Source organism: Eriocheir sinensis, unplaced genomic scaffold (genome assembly GCF_024679095.1).
Source record: "Eriocheir sinensis breed Jianghai 21 unplaced genomic scaffold, ASM2467909v1 Scaffold577, whole genome shotgun sequence".
Taxonomy (NCBI): Eukaryota; Metazoa; Arthropoda; class Malacostraca; order Decapoda; family Varunidae; genus Eriocheir; species Eriocheir sinensis.
Window position 1 is genome coordinate 155,527 of NW_026111917.1, and position 16,974 is coordinate 172,500.

The window sequence follows — 16,974 nt, forward strand, 5'->3', positions numbered from 1 at the left end:
TCTGTTTCTCAAGGTGGAACACCGGTGAGCTGCACCACGCCTCCGCTAGGTTGTGGTCAGGGTGTTTAGTCACGAATCCGCGGACCCGGGTTCGAACCCCGGTCTGGGCAGTCGACGGTCAAGTCGCCAAGCTGCTCATCTTCCCTTGGTTGGTAAATTATTAGTCAAAAAAAGGGTACCTGGCGAACCCTGTGTAAGGTAAAATGTGGTATCCTTGATGTCACACTGGCCCCGTGTCCAGCGGCAATGAATGGCTTGTCACCCGCTGCAGGCTCAAAGGACAATGCGGCGGAGCGGAGATGAGCACCGCGCTGTTATAACATACCCAAATTTTATCTGTACCCTTACCATAATGGTTCCCGACGAGACCATCAAGAAACAATGCCCAGCTACTGTGATGTCCTATACCCACAATGTTATCGGCAGTTCTGGTAACTGTCTGACTAGTGTTGTGGACCACTACTCCTGATATCATGTATGAAGTACGGCCTGTTGTATGACTGGAAAGTCGGCGACGAAATTGGCTCCCCTAGTGGGCTATCCAGTGCGGGGGGTTACTAGACACCCAGCAAGATGAAATATAAGACCTGTCTCAGGGTGGATGAGCTTGCCAGTCAACGGCCATCTTGTTCCAGCCACTGGACTCGAACTCACAGCCACAGCCGTGCACCTGGTCTCCCTGGGCGTTCCCACTCTCCCTTCCCTGGTGGGTGACAACAAGATTCTTAGCTCTGTTTCTTGAGCTTCTTGCTTCACCGCAATTCCTTCGTCCTTTTTTTTCTTTTCCCTCGTCGCTTTTACTCTGATTTTCTCTTTATCGGCGTTTCAGGTATTGATGGGCAGCATATATAGTGTCCACCTGCTTCGTCTCTTATAATAATAATAGCAACATAACAGTAGCGATGAGCGTGCCCCCACTGTTGTTCTGTGACACTGTGATGGAACATTACAGAAGGATCTATGCATTTTCTATGAGTGGCCCCAAAAATGGGAGATTCAGTAAAACATCGACAAATGCAGCGCTACAAGTGTAAGAAAAAAATAACCCTCTTAAGAAACTACACATTACCAGAAGATAATATTTTTTCTTTTGATTATTTCAGCCCCGAAAGAGACTGGATGTGTGTGTGAGCTCTGATGTTCGATCCAGTAACCAATGAGAGGCGGTGGCCGAGCATGCCGAGCGTGCATGCGTGGTGAGTGCGGAGACCTATGTTCGAGTACCACGGATGTTAGTAACTGGAGCACAGAAGTAATGCTTGACTTGTAGCTGGCATTGGTTAGGCCTTGCCTTGATTTTTCTCTCCAGTTCTGGTGCCCTTAGTGCAGAAAATAAATATATAATAAAAATGAGCAATGAAAATGAGAAAAGTAAATTTAGAAAATGATCTGTATAAGGAAAAAACACCAAAATGATCCAATAATTTATAAACTTACCGTATAGACATAGTAAATAGGCTTAACTTAAATCATTTGGATAAGCTTGGATTGCAAGGCGATTTTATTTTTATTTTGAAGAAGTTAAAGGAACTATACGTAAAGAGTTACCGATACTGAAAGTTAATATTTGACCACTCAGCAACGTCTATAAACGAATTATCTTTCGGTTCAGGAAGGGAAAGAATTAGAAATAGTGGAGTGGTTAACTGAGGCGAAGTAAACATAAGTAGTGAATCCACACACAATTAATGTTTTAAAGGGAGGCCACATACGTATATTTATCGATGACAAATAAAGATGGTGAACATTTCATTCTCGAGAGCTTTCATACACAGATGGTCAGGCTTCTTGCAGTCTCTTCATATCGCTGTGTATCATTATATGAACTTGACAAGACTCACGCTATGCTTTCTACGTAATATCCAGCAATGAATATGATTCTTTTCATTCCTGGTGATCATGTACAACCCGAATGCGTTGTATATATTGTGTGGGGATTGGAATGGCAAGCATCTCGCTTCTCTTTCGTCGTTGTTTCACAAAAAGGCTATTTATCAGTTGAATTAAGTAAGCTTAAAAACAATGTCTCACCCCCATACCTGCAGCTCTTGTCTGGTGCAAACACTGGGCATACAGGTGCTGTAGGAGAGCGGGTCGGTCTTGATGCCTTCTGAAGCGATGCGAGTGTCTCTATTCAGCACATCCCTGACCCAAGGTGCACCGGGCCGCCACGGAATGACCTCAGGCAAGCGGGGCGTCGTCCTCTTGTCCTCCAGCAAGTACCTGACAAGTATGGACCGCCGAGGTGAAAAGGTTATTTTACGTGAACACTTAACAAGCTTTGACCCACTCCTGAGAACTAAAGAAAGAAAGAAATATAAATATAAAAATAAACAGCATGCTCTCTAAAGACATTCATAGTAGGTAGGAAGACACCTACCGAAACGGGCGTACGCCACTCACGGTGAGGTATATACGGGAATCGAGGAGTGTGCTGCAAGCCAACCAAGGACCCTTCCTGTGTCACTAATGACCTCCCAAAGAGTAGTTCAGCATGCCCTCTAAATATAAATCCTCTTACTTTCCACATCACGCCACATACACGCAGCACACACACCATTTCCCTAAAATATTTCAAAAATCAAAATGGCTAATAATCACAGTGCCTCGGAGTACCATTTAGGCCCGCAGTGTTGTCCAAACTGGGGTCCGGGTACCCCTGGGGGTATGCAGCATAGATCAAAGAGGTACGTGAAAAGACGATGAACACACACACACACACACACACACACACACACACACACACACAGCAGAAACTTCCCATGATCTATGAAGGAAAGGAGAGAGGGAGGGACGAGTACCTAGGAAGGACGCCTAATATACACGTACCTAAATATAATATAAAATAATATAAATATAATATAACATAATTGAGTTGGGTACGTAACAGTAGGAGAAGGTAATACAGGGTACAACAGGCGAAAAAGTTTGGACACCACTGGTTTAGTGGACACAAGTGCCCCCTGAGAGGACTCCCCTTTTGGCTTCCGACCTGAGAGGTGTCTTGATAGCTCCTCAAACTTATTTTTTTATTAAGTTCAGCAACATTCGCTGTCTCCGTTACTATTTCCATTCTGCGGAGCACCATCTCTCCTCCTATATACCTCACCTTCTTTTCCTCACCGAAACACAAGACTCTAAGGCTACTGATAGTAATCTCTACTCTGTTCCCTCCTATTATCTCTATCCTAACTTTCAATCCAAAGCTGGATGTTGCCTCTTCAGAATATTCCACAATCTGGCTTAGACTTAATTGTCAATCTGTTACTAAATACGTCTGTGTTGTTTATCTCTCACCTAATTCTACTAACTATGCAAAGATCCTCTACTATTTGAACTCTCTAATGTAGCACATCTTGACTCACTCTCCTTTCGCTAAATTCTCCATCTTAATAAATTTAATTGTTCACCACTAGCTCTGGCTTTCATCCTCTTTCACTGACCAGCCTGGTGAACAAGCCTACAACTTTGCTATTCTCAACGACCTGGAGCAGTTGGTCCAGCACCCTATACGTATTCCTGAACGCCTTGGGATTTCCCGAGGAATGATTACTGCTTCCAGGAAAGAGATCCCTCTGTGTGTGCCCAGCGCATTACTGAGATGACTGCCTCTGGAATGAAGACACACATTCCATATACTTTCTCTACTCATGCTGAAAAGCTTTGGTTGAATCACGCCTGTTCTCGTGCAATTAAAGACAGAGAGGCAGTTTACAGAGGGTACCAGAGCCTTCGCACTCCTGCTAATACATTTCTGCCCTTAATCGTGCCACATCTAATCATTCTTCTTCTTACCTTCTTCGACTTACCAAGAATACTTTCATCGATGGTCAATGTCAACACCTTGCTTCTTTATAATTCATCAAGGAACTTCTGGCAACTAGCCAAAAATATCTCAAACAATTTCACTTCTTCATTTTTCCCTCCTCTCCTTAATCCTGACGGCAGCACCGTCATCTCATTTGTCTCAAAGCCTTCTCTTCGCTCAAACTTTCTGTAAAAAAAGCACTCTGAACGATTCTGAGCATATTCCTCCTATTCACCCCCCCTCTGACTCCACTATGCCTGTTATTAAGATTCTTAAGAATGATGTTTTCTATGCCCTTTCTGGCCTCAATCCTCAGAATGCTTATGGAACTGATGGAGTGTCTCCTGTTGTCCATTTAAAATTGTGCGTCCGTGCTGACACCCTGCCCGGTGAAACTCTCGTCTCTGCTTTTCAACATCTATCGTTCCATCCTGCTGCAGGAACACCTACATACAGCCTGTGCTTAAGATGGGTGACCATTCCAGTCCCCCAAACTACCGTTCGGAAGATTCTTAGGCATGTATCCACTTTTGACATTTTAACTAATCGCCAGTATGGGTTCTGCAAGGCGTGATTTACTGGTAATCTTCTTGTCTTCCTAACTGACTCCTGGTCATCCTCTCTTAGCCGTTTTGGTGAAACTTTCACTGTTGCATAGACATCTCGAAAGCCTTTGACAGAGTCTCCCACAAAGCTTTCCTTTCCAAACTACCCTCCTACGAATTACATCCCTCTCTCTGTAGCTTCACATCCAGTTTCCTTTCTGACCGACCTATCTCTGCTGTGGTAGAGGGTCACTGTTCTTCCCCTAAATCTATCAACAGTGGTGTCCCGCAGGGTTCTGTCCTATCTCCCACTCTCTTTCTGTTGTTCATTGATGATCTTTTTTCCAAAAAAACAAATTGTCCTATCCATTCTTACGCCGATGATTCTACTATGCATTACGCAGCATCTTTTAATAGAAGATCCACCCAATAAGACTAACATGATTCCAGGCTGGAGGCTTCAAAACGCTTTATTCAGAGCTTACTATAATTTCCGCTTGGGACAAGATAAACTTGGTGTCTTTAAACGCCTAAAAAAAACTCAATTTCTCTACCTGTCAACTCGACACAATCTTCCAAACAACTCTCCTCTATTTTTCGATAAAATTCAGATGTCACCTTTTACAGTTAACATCCTCGGTCTATCCTTATATCCAAATCTCAACTGGAAACTTCACATCTCCTCTCTCACTAAATCAGCTTCCTCGAGGTTGGGCGTTTTGTATCGTCTTCACCAGTTCTTCTCCCCCGCACAGATGCTATCCATTTGAAGAGCCTTGTCCGCCCTTGTATGGAGTATGCATCACACGTGTGTGTGTTGGGGGGGGGGAGGGAAAGAGTAGAGTCTAAGGCTTTTCGTCTTATTCTCTCCTCTCTTCTTACTGACAGTCTACTTTCTCTTTAATTCCGCCGCCATATTGCCTCTCTTTCCATATTATATCGATATTTCCATTCTGACTGCTCTTCTGAACTTGCTTACTGCATGCCTCCCCCCCTCCCGCGGCCCCGCTGCACTCGACTTTCTACTTTAGCTCATCCCTATGTTGTCCAAATCCTTTATGGAACAGTTAACCAATACCTTCATTCTTTCATCCCTTTCAATGGTAAAATATTGAACGAATATCGAGACACCTTTCCTCCCGAAATTGACCTCACTTTTGACTGCTCCTGAACTCTTCTTTGCTGGGGCAGGATTTTGCGTTTTTTTTCCTCATTATTACTTGATTATTTCCCTTTACTGAAAAAAACTACGTACACGTAAGACAAACCATTTTCTCAAATTTACATGAATTTACTAACTTACTATAAATTTGTCAAAAACATTTAGTCCAAGAGCCAGCAAGGATTTATTTACCCCAAAGAGTGCAAATGGTTTGCAATTATTTTTTGTTTCTACATGGTATTAGAGTCTCAGAAAGGTGAGTCTTACAAAATTCCAGTGGTGGGTGTGGGTGTGATGACGTCATCAATATGGCGGCCGGGCTACCGCGAGCTTGCCACATTCTATAAAGCATAACTTCTCAATGGTTTGTGATAGAAGGATAGGATTTTTTCCATAAGGTTGCTAATGAAATTCCCAATATCTTTTATTGATATGCATTTTTACCCAACTTTGATAGTTTTGTTGGAAATTACATTAAAACAAGAAAAAATGGTAATCTCGTTTACTCATTGTCTAGTTTAGCCTCTATGTACAAAGAAACCATAATACTTATGAAAAAATTGTCACGAACAAAAAAGTTTCCTTCTTTTGTAAGGATCAACATGATATATAACAATATATAATTTTAACAAAGGTTGATGGTAAAGAAGCATAATTCCTAACACAAAAATAACATCAAGCATCGAACATAAGCCCATATTGGATAATTATGGGAATTTAGCGTAAGTTATTAGTTATTAGTTTCCTTCTCAAAATAAGCTGAACACAATATTATATTAATACGTAGATTACAGGAATAGAGAATATGAACTGATTTAGAAATCACTGAAAGAACCTAAGTTTTATAGATTTTCCTCCTCACAGCTTTCATCGGAACTGCTATCATCGGAACATGAGTCACTTTCTTCATTCTCTGCGGCTGGGTCTTTTTCTATGATAGTTTCCAGGTTTTCTGGTAACATTGGACCATCATACCAATGTATGCGATACCTGTCATTTTCTACATGCCATCCATGTTTGCTAGGATCAAGACCCATATCCGGTTTCCGACAAACTGCTCGCTTCCATATCCATGCGACTGCATTGCTTCTTCTAATTTTTTGCAGCAAAACAGCTTTAGATGGAGGTATCATTGTTGGGTCCATTCCTTTCACTTTAGATGAAGATTGTTTGTTAGGGGTAGTTTTTCTCAAAAAGAAGCTGTATCTCATCAGACACAGAAGATGATCCAGGCTTGCCATACATTGCACATACAAATTTCTCTATCCCAACAATGACTTCATTACTTATAAGTGATATAGATTCACCAAGGTGACAGAAACATTTTTGGTATTTAGGATGTTTAAGCATGATTTCAAAGGGTTTCACCTTTCCTTGTCTTGCAAATGCTGCTGTGTAGTCAGATCCTGTAAATGCATGATAGGCAGGCAATGCATGAACAAGATCGTGCCCGAGTTCCTGTTTAATGCAAGTTACATCAATCATCCTTCTGCTATTATTTGAAGACACACCACAATCAAACCAAATCTGGGAGTTCTTGAAATGCTTTTGATGGTAGATTAATAGTACTAGAACATCAGTGTCATTTGACCGAACCAAAATATTTTTTTCCTTATCATTAAGACTTGATGCATATTTAATGTGCCATATTATCTTTGTGTCCGCCTCTTGATGATCACAAGCAAGATCAGGTAGTTCTGAAACTTCTAAATTATCTTTGTACATGTATTTGTAGCATTTAGAATCTACTCCAACATAGAGAACTTTGTCTCTAAGAAGGGGAGCATATTTCTGACTTTTCCATTCTTTTGCAGAAAACATATTAGTGATTCTTTAAAGTGCTTACTTCTGAACGCATCCAATAACTTTTGGGAGTTTTCTGATCTGCTCCTGTTACTGTTATGTCTCCAGTTGGTACAGATGATCGCCGGTCATGCTCACAATCTTTAATAGTTTTATAGTCATAAGTGTCAAACAACATATGCAGTTCCTTGGCTGATGTAGAACGAACAGCAATCTCCAATAATTTATATGCCAGATTTCCGTACGTTTCTGGCAATTTCAATGTATGCAGCAGAAACATAGCATCATACACAGCCACGTCTATGTAAGGTTTACCCGTGTTTGCACTTTGCTCAAAGTCCATACGTTGATACTTTTCTAGCTTGTGCATTAACTTACTTTTATCTGTTTTGTTCATAAATCCACCAATATCAGATAGAGAGAATGGCACAGGTGTGAGAGGATACTCCATAACTTTCATTACATTATAGTTATTAATAGCAGCCATATGAAGGATTCTTCCGAAAGCATCCAGTGTGCATTTGGTGACTACTAGCTTCTTTTCTTCCCTATTCCTCTGACTTGATGCAATGGAGGATGCACAGTTCTTTACCAGAGTCCGAGGTATAGGCTTCTCAATGTTTTTCGGATCCTCTACGTACAATTCTTTAAATTTTCTAGCTGCGTTTTCCCCTTTGGAAGAAAATGAAAGAAGATCCGCAGTGACAACCTCATTGATTGCCTGTCCATTTGAAATATTCCTTAGAGGTGTATTAGGATCCAAATTTTCGAAAGGATTTGAGAAACTATTCAAGGCTGAAATAATGTTATCAATATCTCTGTGATCTTTCTTAATTCGACCTTCTTGCAAATCATGCTTTGTATCTGGAGTTTTTGTGATTCCACTGCTTTCTAGTAAGCTGCTCACAATTTCACTTCTTACTGACCTAGTGATCATCCATCGAGACCTTGCAGACTCAGAGTTTGCGAATGCTGTGATACCTGTGAACCTTGAAGCAGCATCAGCATTGATAGTCTGCTCAAGTGCCATATCGACTGGTACTCTAGAAAAAGAGTTTGTAGTGCGCCTTATGCTCAATCCTCCTTGAGAAAGTGCATGCTTTATATCAGGGGCTTCGTTTTCTATATTCAGAAGCTTTAGCAGGTAAACTGTCATCCATCGAGCATAATTCAGTCTTTTACCTGAAAAAAATGCTGGTATCATTTTCTCCAAAGCATGTGTGTACATTTCAACGTTATTTGTTCTGTAGGCTCTGCTAAAGTACTTGTATACATTGACAAGGTCAATGTATTGTTGATAAAATTGAGCAGTTTTACCATGAATTCCTGATCTTGTTTTTTCTTGGAATGCTTTGAAACCATGATGTATTTGTATTATGTTTGAGCTATTTGCAAAATTCTTGAAACTTTCTTGAGATAGACTTCTGTTTAAATTTCTGACCTGGTCTTCAAGTTCCTCCAGTTCTGCTGTTTCTGGAATGTGTTCTATAAACTTATGAAAAAGACACCTTTCAAGGGCTAGAGATAACAAGATATGTATTCGCTTACATCTATTAAAGTGCTTTCCTCTTAAAAATCCTGGTATGGATCCAGATGCCAGCACCTCACTCTCTGAGATAATATTTTCAATCCCTGAACCTTGAAGATAATATCCAAGCGCACCAAAGTAAGCAAGCTCAATATGGAAAGATCCAAAACAAATGAAAATATTGTCAAAGCGAGGGCTTTCTTGATTTTGAATCATGAGTGCTGGTTTAGCCACAGCTAGATCATAATGTACTAAAATTGAAGCTTCTCCACACTCACTGGCTATCTTCTGGGATACCTTTAAAGTTTCCATCACCACATCATTTCGTGTTGGGGGAAAAGTAACATTTCTCATGTAGCCAATGCACTGTTTCATAGATGTATCTTCTGTAACTCTCGCATTCCAGCCAGACCACATTGGTGTCATTTAGACCATTCAACTGAAACCATCCATATAAAATCTTTCAGCAAAGCATATTCTAAGTGGTATGTTTCAGGACAGGATTTCACCAAAGAAGGTAATGGATTCACTAGTTTTGGTTTCTTGGGATAAGGCTCAAGAATCTTTGAATCAATATCCAATGACCTCACCTTTTTCCGAGACTTGCAATCTGTCATGGGATGATGTAAGGGAATATTAGCATCTTGTTTATGATTTTCATCATTTTCCTTTTGGGGTTCTATTTCTGTCGTCTGGTTTCCTAGTTCTTCGTATTCCATATGTTGGTAGCAGATTCCAAATGTGTCATGTAAGCCTCCTTTCCCTGACAGTGTTTCCAGATTGGAGTCAAAATTATCCCAAGCCACCCCAGTGAAAAGCCCAGGTTTTCGGATTATGTTTTCAGGTGTTACTCCAGGTCGTTCCATGAGAGACAAAGCGCAATCAGTCTCGAGCTCTTCAGAGGTGTGATACCCAATACTGTGGCCCCAGTGGTTAAGAATTTCTAGTACCTTTCTGCTGCCGGTTATACTTTTCAATCCTAAGCCCATCAAAATGTGCTTCTTTGGTTTCAATCTTCCATTGCTTGCAATGAATATTGCATCTTGTGCAGAAGAAGACACACGACGCTCAACCTTTTCAGTAGTGGGTTTTGCTGTTCCACTGTACAGAATTCTGAAAAATTTTACAACCAATTCTGGAATACTGTTTTTTCCTGATAAAATCTCTTGTATATTCAGAGGTTGTGTAAGGTGTGGGCATACTGATTGTGTGAAAATCTGCCTCCGCAGAAACAGTGCCACCTCCTCAATGCGTGATTCAATTCCAGATGCATATTCATTTGCTAAGGCTTCAGCATCAATTGCTGAAATCTTGTGTGAATACAGAGTCATTCCTTGTTTGTTGCTTGACTTGGCTGTTTGCAAATGACCACCGAAATAAGTTTGCAGCTTTCCAACCAACTTTTGAGCTGAATAAGTAGAATCTTCAATTCCTTCCTCAGCAAGGTACACACAGTGTCGTGAATGAACTGATTTTAATTTTTGTGCTTTCTTTGGTTTTATTATGTGTTCATTGACGTAATCTGCCGTCTTACTAAATGCTCTGTCGTGTTTCCCCTGCTTAATTCTTGGGGATGTTTCGTTGGTTGTCTCCCTTGTATTCTCTATCTCTCGTGATGTTGCTGTCTTGAGGTATATTTTCCGACACGAGTGATGGTAGCATACTTTCTTTGCAACGAAATCTTCATGTGCGATTTTCAACAAAAGCTTATGGTCTTGAAGGACATTTGCTGCATGCTTGATACTCTTCTCTGCATCAAGAGTTTCACACTTGCCAAGTACTTCTTCCTTCCCTTTGATTTTCTTCCTTTTAAGTCCACAAAAGATACAAAGGTCTTCAAAAATGCTCTTCGTTGTTGATTTCGGAAAGGATTTTGTCAGAATGTTGGTTCTTAAGGTGTACCCGGGGTCGTTTCCTTCTAAAGCTTTTGATGTTTTCTTGACTGCAGTAAAATTTTTATAGCAATTTCTATGATATCCATGCTTGGTTTCATCATACCTTTTTGGAAGGGATTTGCAGATTAAACTGTATTTTGAATCTTTATACATTGATAACCTTTCAGAAGACACATTCAGTATTTTCTTCCATGCTGAATCATTTAATTCCAGGATTGGTTCTTGAATATTTTCTGTATGGATGATACATGTCTTGTCCTCAGCACTCATTCTGAATTTTTACCTGAAGTAATAATAATGATAATGTGTGTTACAATCATGATGACGATGATAATAGTAGTAATAATAAAATAATAATTATCTATGTCAATGCAACAGACTGTGTGTGTGCGCTCTCACCGTAATGCTCCAGCGTGAAGTGAATCCTCTTTTATTATATATGCTTTAAACTCAACCGTTGTTCCCTGTCTCCCGCCTCAGTATAGTTAGCATCAGCTAGGATTTGGAACAGTCTAGATGTTACACCTTCACTACTTGTCTTGAAGTTACATCTTCACTATTAATAGATAGGTAGTCGAGTTATTTTTAATCAATAATTGAACAAGTGAACAAAATACCCTAAAGAGAATGTATATGATGTACACTTGCAATACAGATAGGAATACAAATGAGAATATAATCATTGATCTCGATATACAATTGCTTATGACTTAACATTTGGTATCTCACTAAATCTCACTGGTTGCACACACAACACTCACAGACAGACAGACGTGTATATATGAATCGTGTAAGGGTCCATTTCTCAAAATTTTCCTATACTAAGAAATTCAAAGATAAGTCACTTAATTTTAGCATTCATCAGAACATGTTATATATCATGTTAATCCTAACAAAAGAAGGAAACTTTTTTGTTCGTGACAATTTTTTCATAAGTATTATGGTTTCTTTGTACATAGAGGCTAAACTAGACAATGAGTAAACGAGATTACCATTTTTTCTTGTTTTAATGTAATTTCCAACAAAACTATCAAAGTTGGGTAAAAATGCATATCAATAAAAGATATTGGGAATTTCATTAGCAACCTTATGGAAAAAATCCTATCCTTCTATCACAAACCATTGAGAAGTTATGCTTTATAGAATGTGGCAAGCTCGCGGTAGCCCGGCCGCCATATTGATGACGTCATCACACCCACACCCACCACTGGAATTTTGTAAGACTCACCTTTCTGAGACTCTAATACCATGTAGAAACAAAAAATAATTGCAAACCATTTGCACTCTTCGGGTAAATAAATCTTGTGCTGGCTCTTGGACTAATTCCTTTGGTATCCTCATCTGCAAAGGGGCTCATAAACATCCCCAGATCGGACTCCACTTTTGAGTCTTGATTACTCGTGCAACTTTCTCTTCATCAACTCCGCAACATTTCCGGTCCCCGTTCTATTCCAGTCAAGAGAAATGGCACTGGACTGGCACACCGCAGACAGCACCTCGTGTAACCCACGGATCATGGCTTTTCTCCCTGCTTTAGTATCTCCGACTGATATTACATAATCATGCTACCTCCCACCCTTCACCCTTCACAGCCTCCCTCACCTCCGCAACAAAAATTGGAGCTTCGTCTTTTGTAGATCAGCATCCGCCACCTGCAACACCACCAGAGGGAGGTTTCCATCCGGGAGCTCTGCCGTGTTCAACTGTCCAAAATACTCGGCGGCTCGGAAGGCGGGCCTAAGGTCATGTGCATTTAGGCAACCTTCGACATCTTCTTCGAGAGCTCTGGCACACCTCTGCTTATCCCTCCTCAAAAGGCTATCGCTCCGAGTTCACAGCCAGCCTGGCAACACGACCATCCTCTGTATTCCAAAGTGTCTATCTCGATGCACCTTAACTCTCATACCTTGGACTCTCTTCAATGCAATCCTCGGAAGCTTTGGGATTTCATGTTTAAATGTATCCCACAACTTTCCAGGGTTTTCCAGATTGCCAAGCACCTGAAACCGATTGGAGACTGCCACAGCATACTCCTGAACAACCGCTTGGTCCCTCAGTTTCTCACAATAGAGCCCCAAGGGGTTGCATCGCGAGGTTTGTCTGGACTTGATGTGTATCCTCAGCTGTGTAACAAGTCTGTGGTCGGTCGAAAAGAACTCAGAACTCCAGAAAACCCTACCGTTCTGAAGTATCCCACAACTATTAATAATTAGGATGTGGTCGATATCCTTTGTCACACCACCAGTATTGCTATTCCCAGTCAAGCGGCGAGGCTCGCGTCTCTGGAACCCAGAAACAGCAATCTTTAAGCCTCAATTTTTTTTGTGAAGTTCATAATGAGTGAACTGTTTACCTTTTTGGTGCCAGAGCCGTAGGAACCAACAAATGCCATCAGCTGCTTTGAATTCGCCCGACACAATGAGTATGTCTCGTGAGGAGCACTGGTCGACTGGTCGAGCCTCTCTTCTCCGAACAACAATGGCGGTCCCAAGGAAAAGACTGATGGGGCACGGGTGCTCTCCAATCACCTCCCGGGCATGTTGAAGTACTAGATGCCCCATACATATTCTTACCCCCCCCCCCCCCTCACACATCAAGGATCCGTACAAGGGTAGGTTAATCTTTGGACGTATAATCACAACAGCCCAGGTTTAACAGGAGAGAATCGCAGCCACCACCCGACACGGTGGTGGGCGCTTGGCTGATGGTCACGCAGACTAACCGACTGGCCTCTCCTAGCCAGGGAAGGCCGCCCGTCTTGGCTGTAATAAGTTGCTAGCCGCAACGCAGTCACTGATTATCTCTTTTGTTTGTTCGTAACTGAAAAGAGAGTTAATGAGTACAGAACCAGACTTGCTGGAGGAGTGATATATTTTTTTATGCTTTTTTTCAGTAAACCCGTTGTATTCCTATTTGTCATTCCAGGCACCGATATCTGAACACTTTTTTCTAAGGGTTTGGGGCCAGTGGCGAGAACTTGGCCTCGCATATCACCGTGACCCTGTATGTAGTGACCATGCTAGGATAAAGCTGTGGTGTAAGTCACCTGTAGCGTGTCTGAGGCCCGGAAACAAGGTTTGCCCTTTCCAATGCTGTGCTTATAGTGGCAGGTCTGGTCTATCATTGGAAGGGCGGTTCGGTTTTCATGGCCAATATAATGTATATTCACAAATTTCTGTTGTTCGTTGATGATCTTTCCAAAACAAACTGTCATATCCATTCTTACGGCGATGACTACTCTGCATTACTCAACTTCTTTTGGTAGAAGGCCAACTTAACAGAAACCATACGATTCCAGGCTGTAGGCTGCAGGACGCTTGATTAACCTCAGACCTTACTATCATTTCCAATTGGGGCAAGAGGAACCTGTAGTCCTTCAATGCCTTAAAAACAACATCTTTACATATCCACTCGACCCAATCTTCCAAATACCTATCCCCTATTCTTCGACAACACTCGGCTGTCACCTTCTCCTACACTAAATATCCTCGGTCGATCTTTAAGTCAAAATCTTAACTGAAAACTCCATATCTCCTCTCTAACTAAATCAGCTTCCTCGAGGTTGGGCGTTGTGTATCGTCTCAGCCAGTATTTCTTCCCCGCACAGGTGCTGTTAATATACCGGGGCCTTGTCCGCCCTCGTATGAAATATGCATCACATGTGTGGTGCATATTTCAGACAGAGTGGAGTCTAAGGCTCTTCGTCTCATCATCTCCCCTCCTCTAACCGACAGTCATCTACCTCTTAAATTCCGCCGTAATGTTGCCTCTCTTTCCTCTTTCTATCTTTTATCGATATTTTCATGCTGACTGCTCTCCTGAACTTAATAACTGCATGCTCCCCCCCCCACCCCTACCGCGGCCCCGCTGCACTCGAGTTTCTACTCATGCTTATCTCTATACAGTCCAAACCCCTTATGCAAGAGTTAACCAGCATCTTTACTCTTTCATCCCCTACACTTGTAAACTCTGGAACAGCCTTCCTTCGTCTACATTTCCTTCTGCCTATGACCTGACCTCTTTCGAGAAGAGTGTATCAGGACACCTATCCACCCGAAATAGGCCTCTTTATCGTCCACTCTTTACTTTTGTCTATTATGGGAGCGCTGAGTAACTGTCTTTTTTGTCTACACTCTTTTTGTTGCCCTTAACCCGTCTCCATTGTTGTTTAAAAAAATAACTGACATGCATTTTTTTATTGTTTTTAGACGCTAAGAACTTTGCACCTTCATCGTGTTTTTTACAGATTATTGCATCTCTGAATATTTTACTGATGACTATTTTACAGATGATTTACTAGGTTCCATTTTCCCTTGCCAGTATCACTTTTGAAAATGGCTCTCGGATTTGGAGCTCCGAGAACCAATGTAGAGAGTCTGAGCCTCTCTGCGTAAATTGGTGCCTCAACAGCGGACCCTAGAATGTGAAGAAGTACTGCAGAATGCAAGGAGAAGCGTGCAGAAGAGTGGAAGTTACAACCAAATAAGATACAAGCCGATTAAGAAGAAAAAAAGAAGAGTGGAACTTGTAAATAGCAAACATACAGGCTGAGAGGAAAGGAAAGAAAGGAAGGCAGTTGGAAACGACTAAGGCGGAAGCGAAGAAGAAAATAAAGCTTGCTTGGAGATTATCCCAGAGCCAATTTTCTCGATCTGCTACCCACTGAGAGTCGGTAAATAGACCTCGCCTGCCTCAATCCAAGGACAGTGTAGCTGACTTAAGATGAATGAGCAAAGTTTTCAGTAAGGATGGGAAAGTTACTAACGGGTAAGGCTGCTGAATTTCCTTGCCGCCTGAGAAAGTCGCCCTACATTAGAATTTCATAAGACTCAAGCTGGACATCGGACTAAGTTATGCAGCGCTCAGACTCGAAGCAGGAGAGCTACCAACACTACCACACCCATCTTACGAGACTGTTGCAGGCGTGGCATATGACTCCCTCAAGGCATATATCCTCCTGAATCCGTTTATGTCCTACCTTCGGATCGAAATACGTCTCTTCGTGAAAGGGCGCTTACGTTAGTCCTAGTCTGCGGCCTCCCTTGCCGATTTGTGCGTCTGCCAATAAAGCTTACCCCAAGTTACACCATCTCGGGTAAGAGACAACCCAGGCCAGTTTTTCCCTCCCCTATGAGATAATCTGATCAAATCTCTATTATCTCTACAGTCAAAGGAAGCCCTCCTGATACTACAACGTCAGCAAGCTCTACCGATGTAATTTATCACAAGTCTCACACAACTATCACAACACACATTAACTAACACAACTGCCAAACCTTTCCCATCTCCCTCTCAAGTCTCCTCTGTCCAGATACTGTCAAGCAAAATGAAGCTTACCCATCGTCGTGCATTTCCTATGCCTTTTTCAGTGACTCTTGAAGAGCATAGGCAGCTCCTGTCATCCCGTGTTGTTATCGATATCAATTGGAAAAGATTAAACTACTTTACCATCGTTTTACACGATCACATGTGGTCCCTGTTTACAGTACAGATGTGGGACATGGACACAAAATACTGACTTGGAGAGGCGTGTCGATGCCTTTGGTATCACATTGCCGGCTATATGAGCACGTGGCACGCCTCCTGGATGTCGATCCTCCTCACAGGGTTGTGTCTGTACGAAACAACCTTGATGGAGAAGACCAAGGGATCGCGCACGTAACTCATGACGGGGCTAAGTCGATCGATCCTGCCAGGAAGGAATCGCCTTGGATAGGGCGGTTGCGTGGTAATTTGCTCGAGGAGACTGTCGGGAGTACAGTCGGCGAGTGAGTGAAGCGCAACGCTCCTCATGTTCATTTTTTTTATCTTTACGTTTCAGCCCGTGACTCCGGTAGGCTTTCTTGGCGTGACCTGATGGTCGGCCCCAGCCCGTTATGGCACAGACAAGTGTTTATAGTGACGCCATCTTGTATGGCCCATGCTGTCCCACGGAGCTTATTTTATAGCCTCTCTTTAGAGAGAAAATCTAGAGGCCGGGTTGATAGGTGGTCTTCAGAACAGCATGTGGGAAGTCTTAGGCCACTCAGGGGTGATTGAAAAATTTAATCTTGTGGCGGTGGGCGGACCGCGAATCAGCGTCCTCCTGGACGCGGCGCCGGCACGCTTACCACTGAACCACCGTCACCGCCACGTCGTAGAGCCCGGCAAAGTATGCATGCTTACTATGATTGTCCTTCGTGAATTTCGACAAATTTCGGGGCCGTTGTCACTTTACCACCAGAGCTTGGGTC

The 16,974-nt window shown here is 42.1% G+C and overlaps 1 protein-coding gene across 1 annotated transcript in view; it reads right to left on the minus strand.

Annotated features, from left to right (window-relative positions):
• Positions 1–16,974, minus strand: part of LOC126993180 (uncharacterized) — a 77,101-nt gene that overhangs the window by 50,039 nt on the left and 10,088 nt on the right. The window contains exon 4 of the mRNA XM_050852041.1: positions 2,040–2,223. Within this exon, the coding sequence (XP_050707998.1) occupies positions 2,040–2,223 (184 nt within the window). The remainder of the gene's footprint in view (positions 1–2,039; positions 2,224–16,974) is intronic.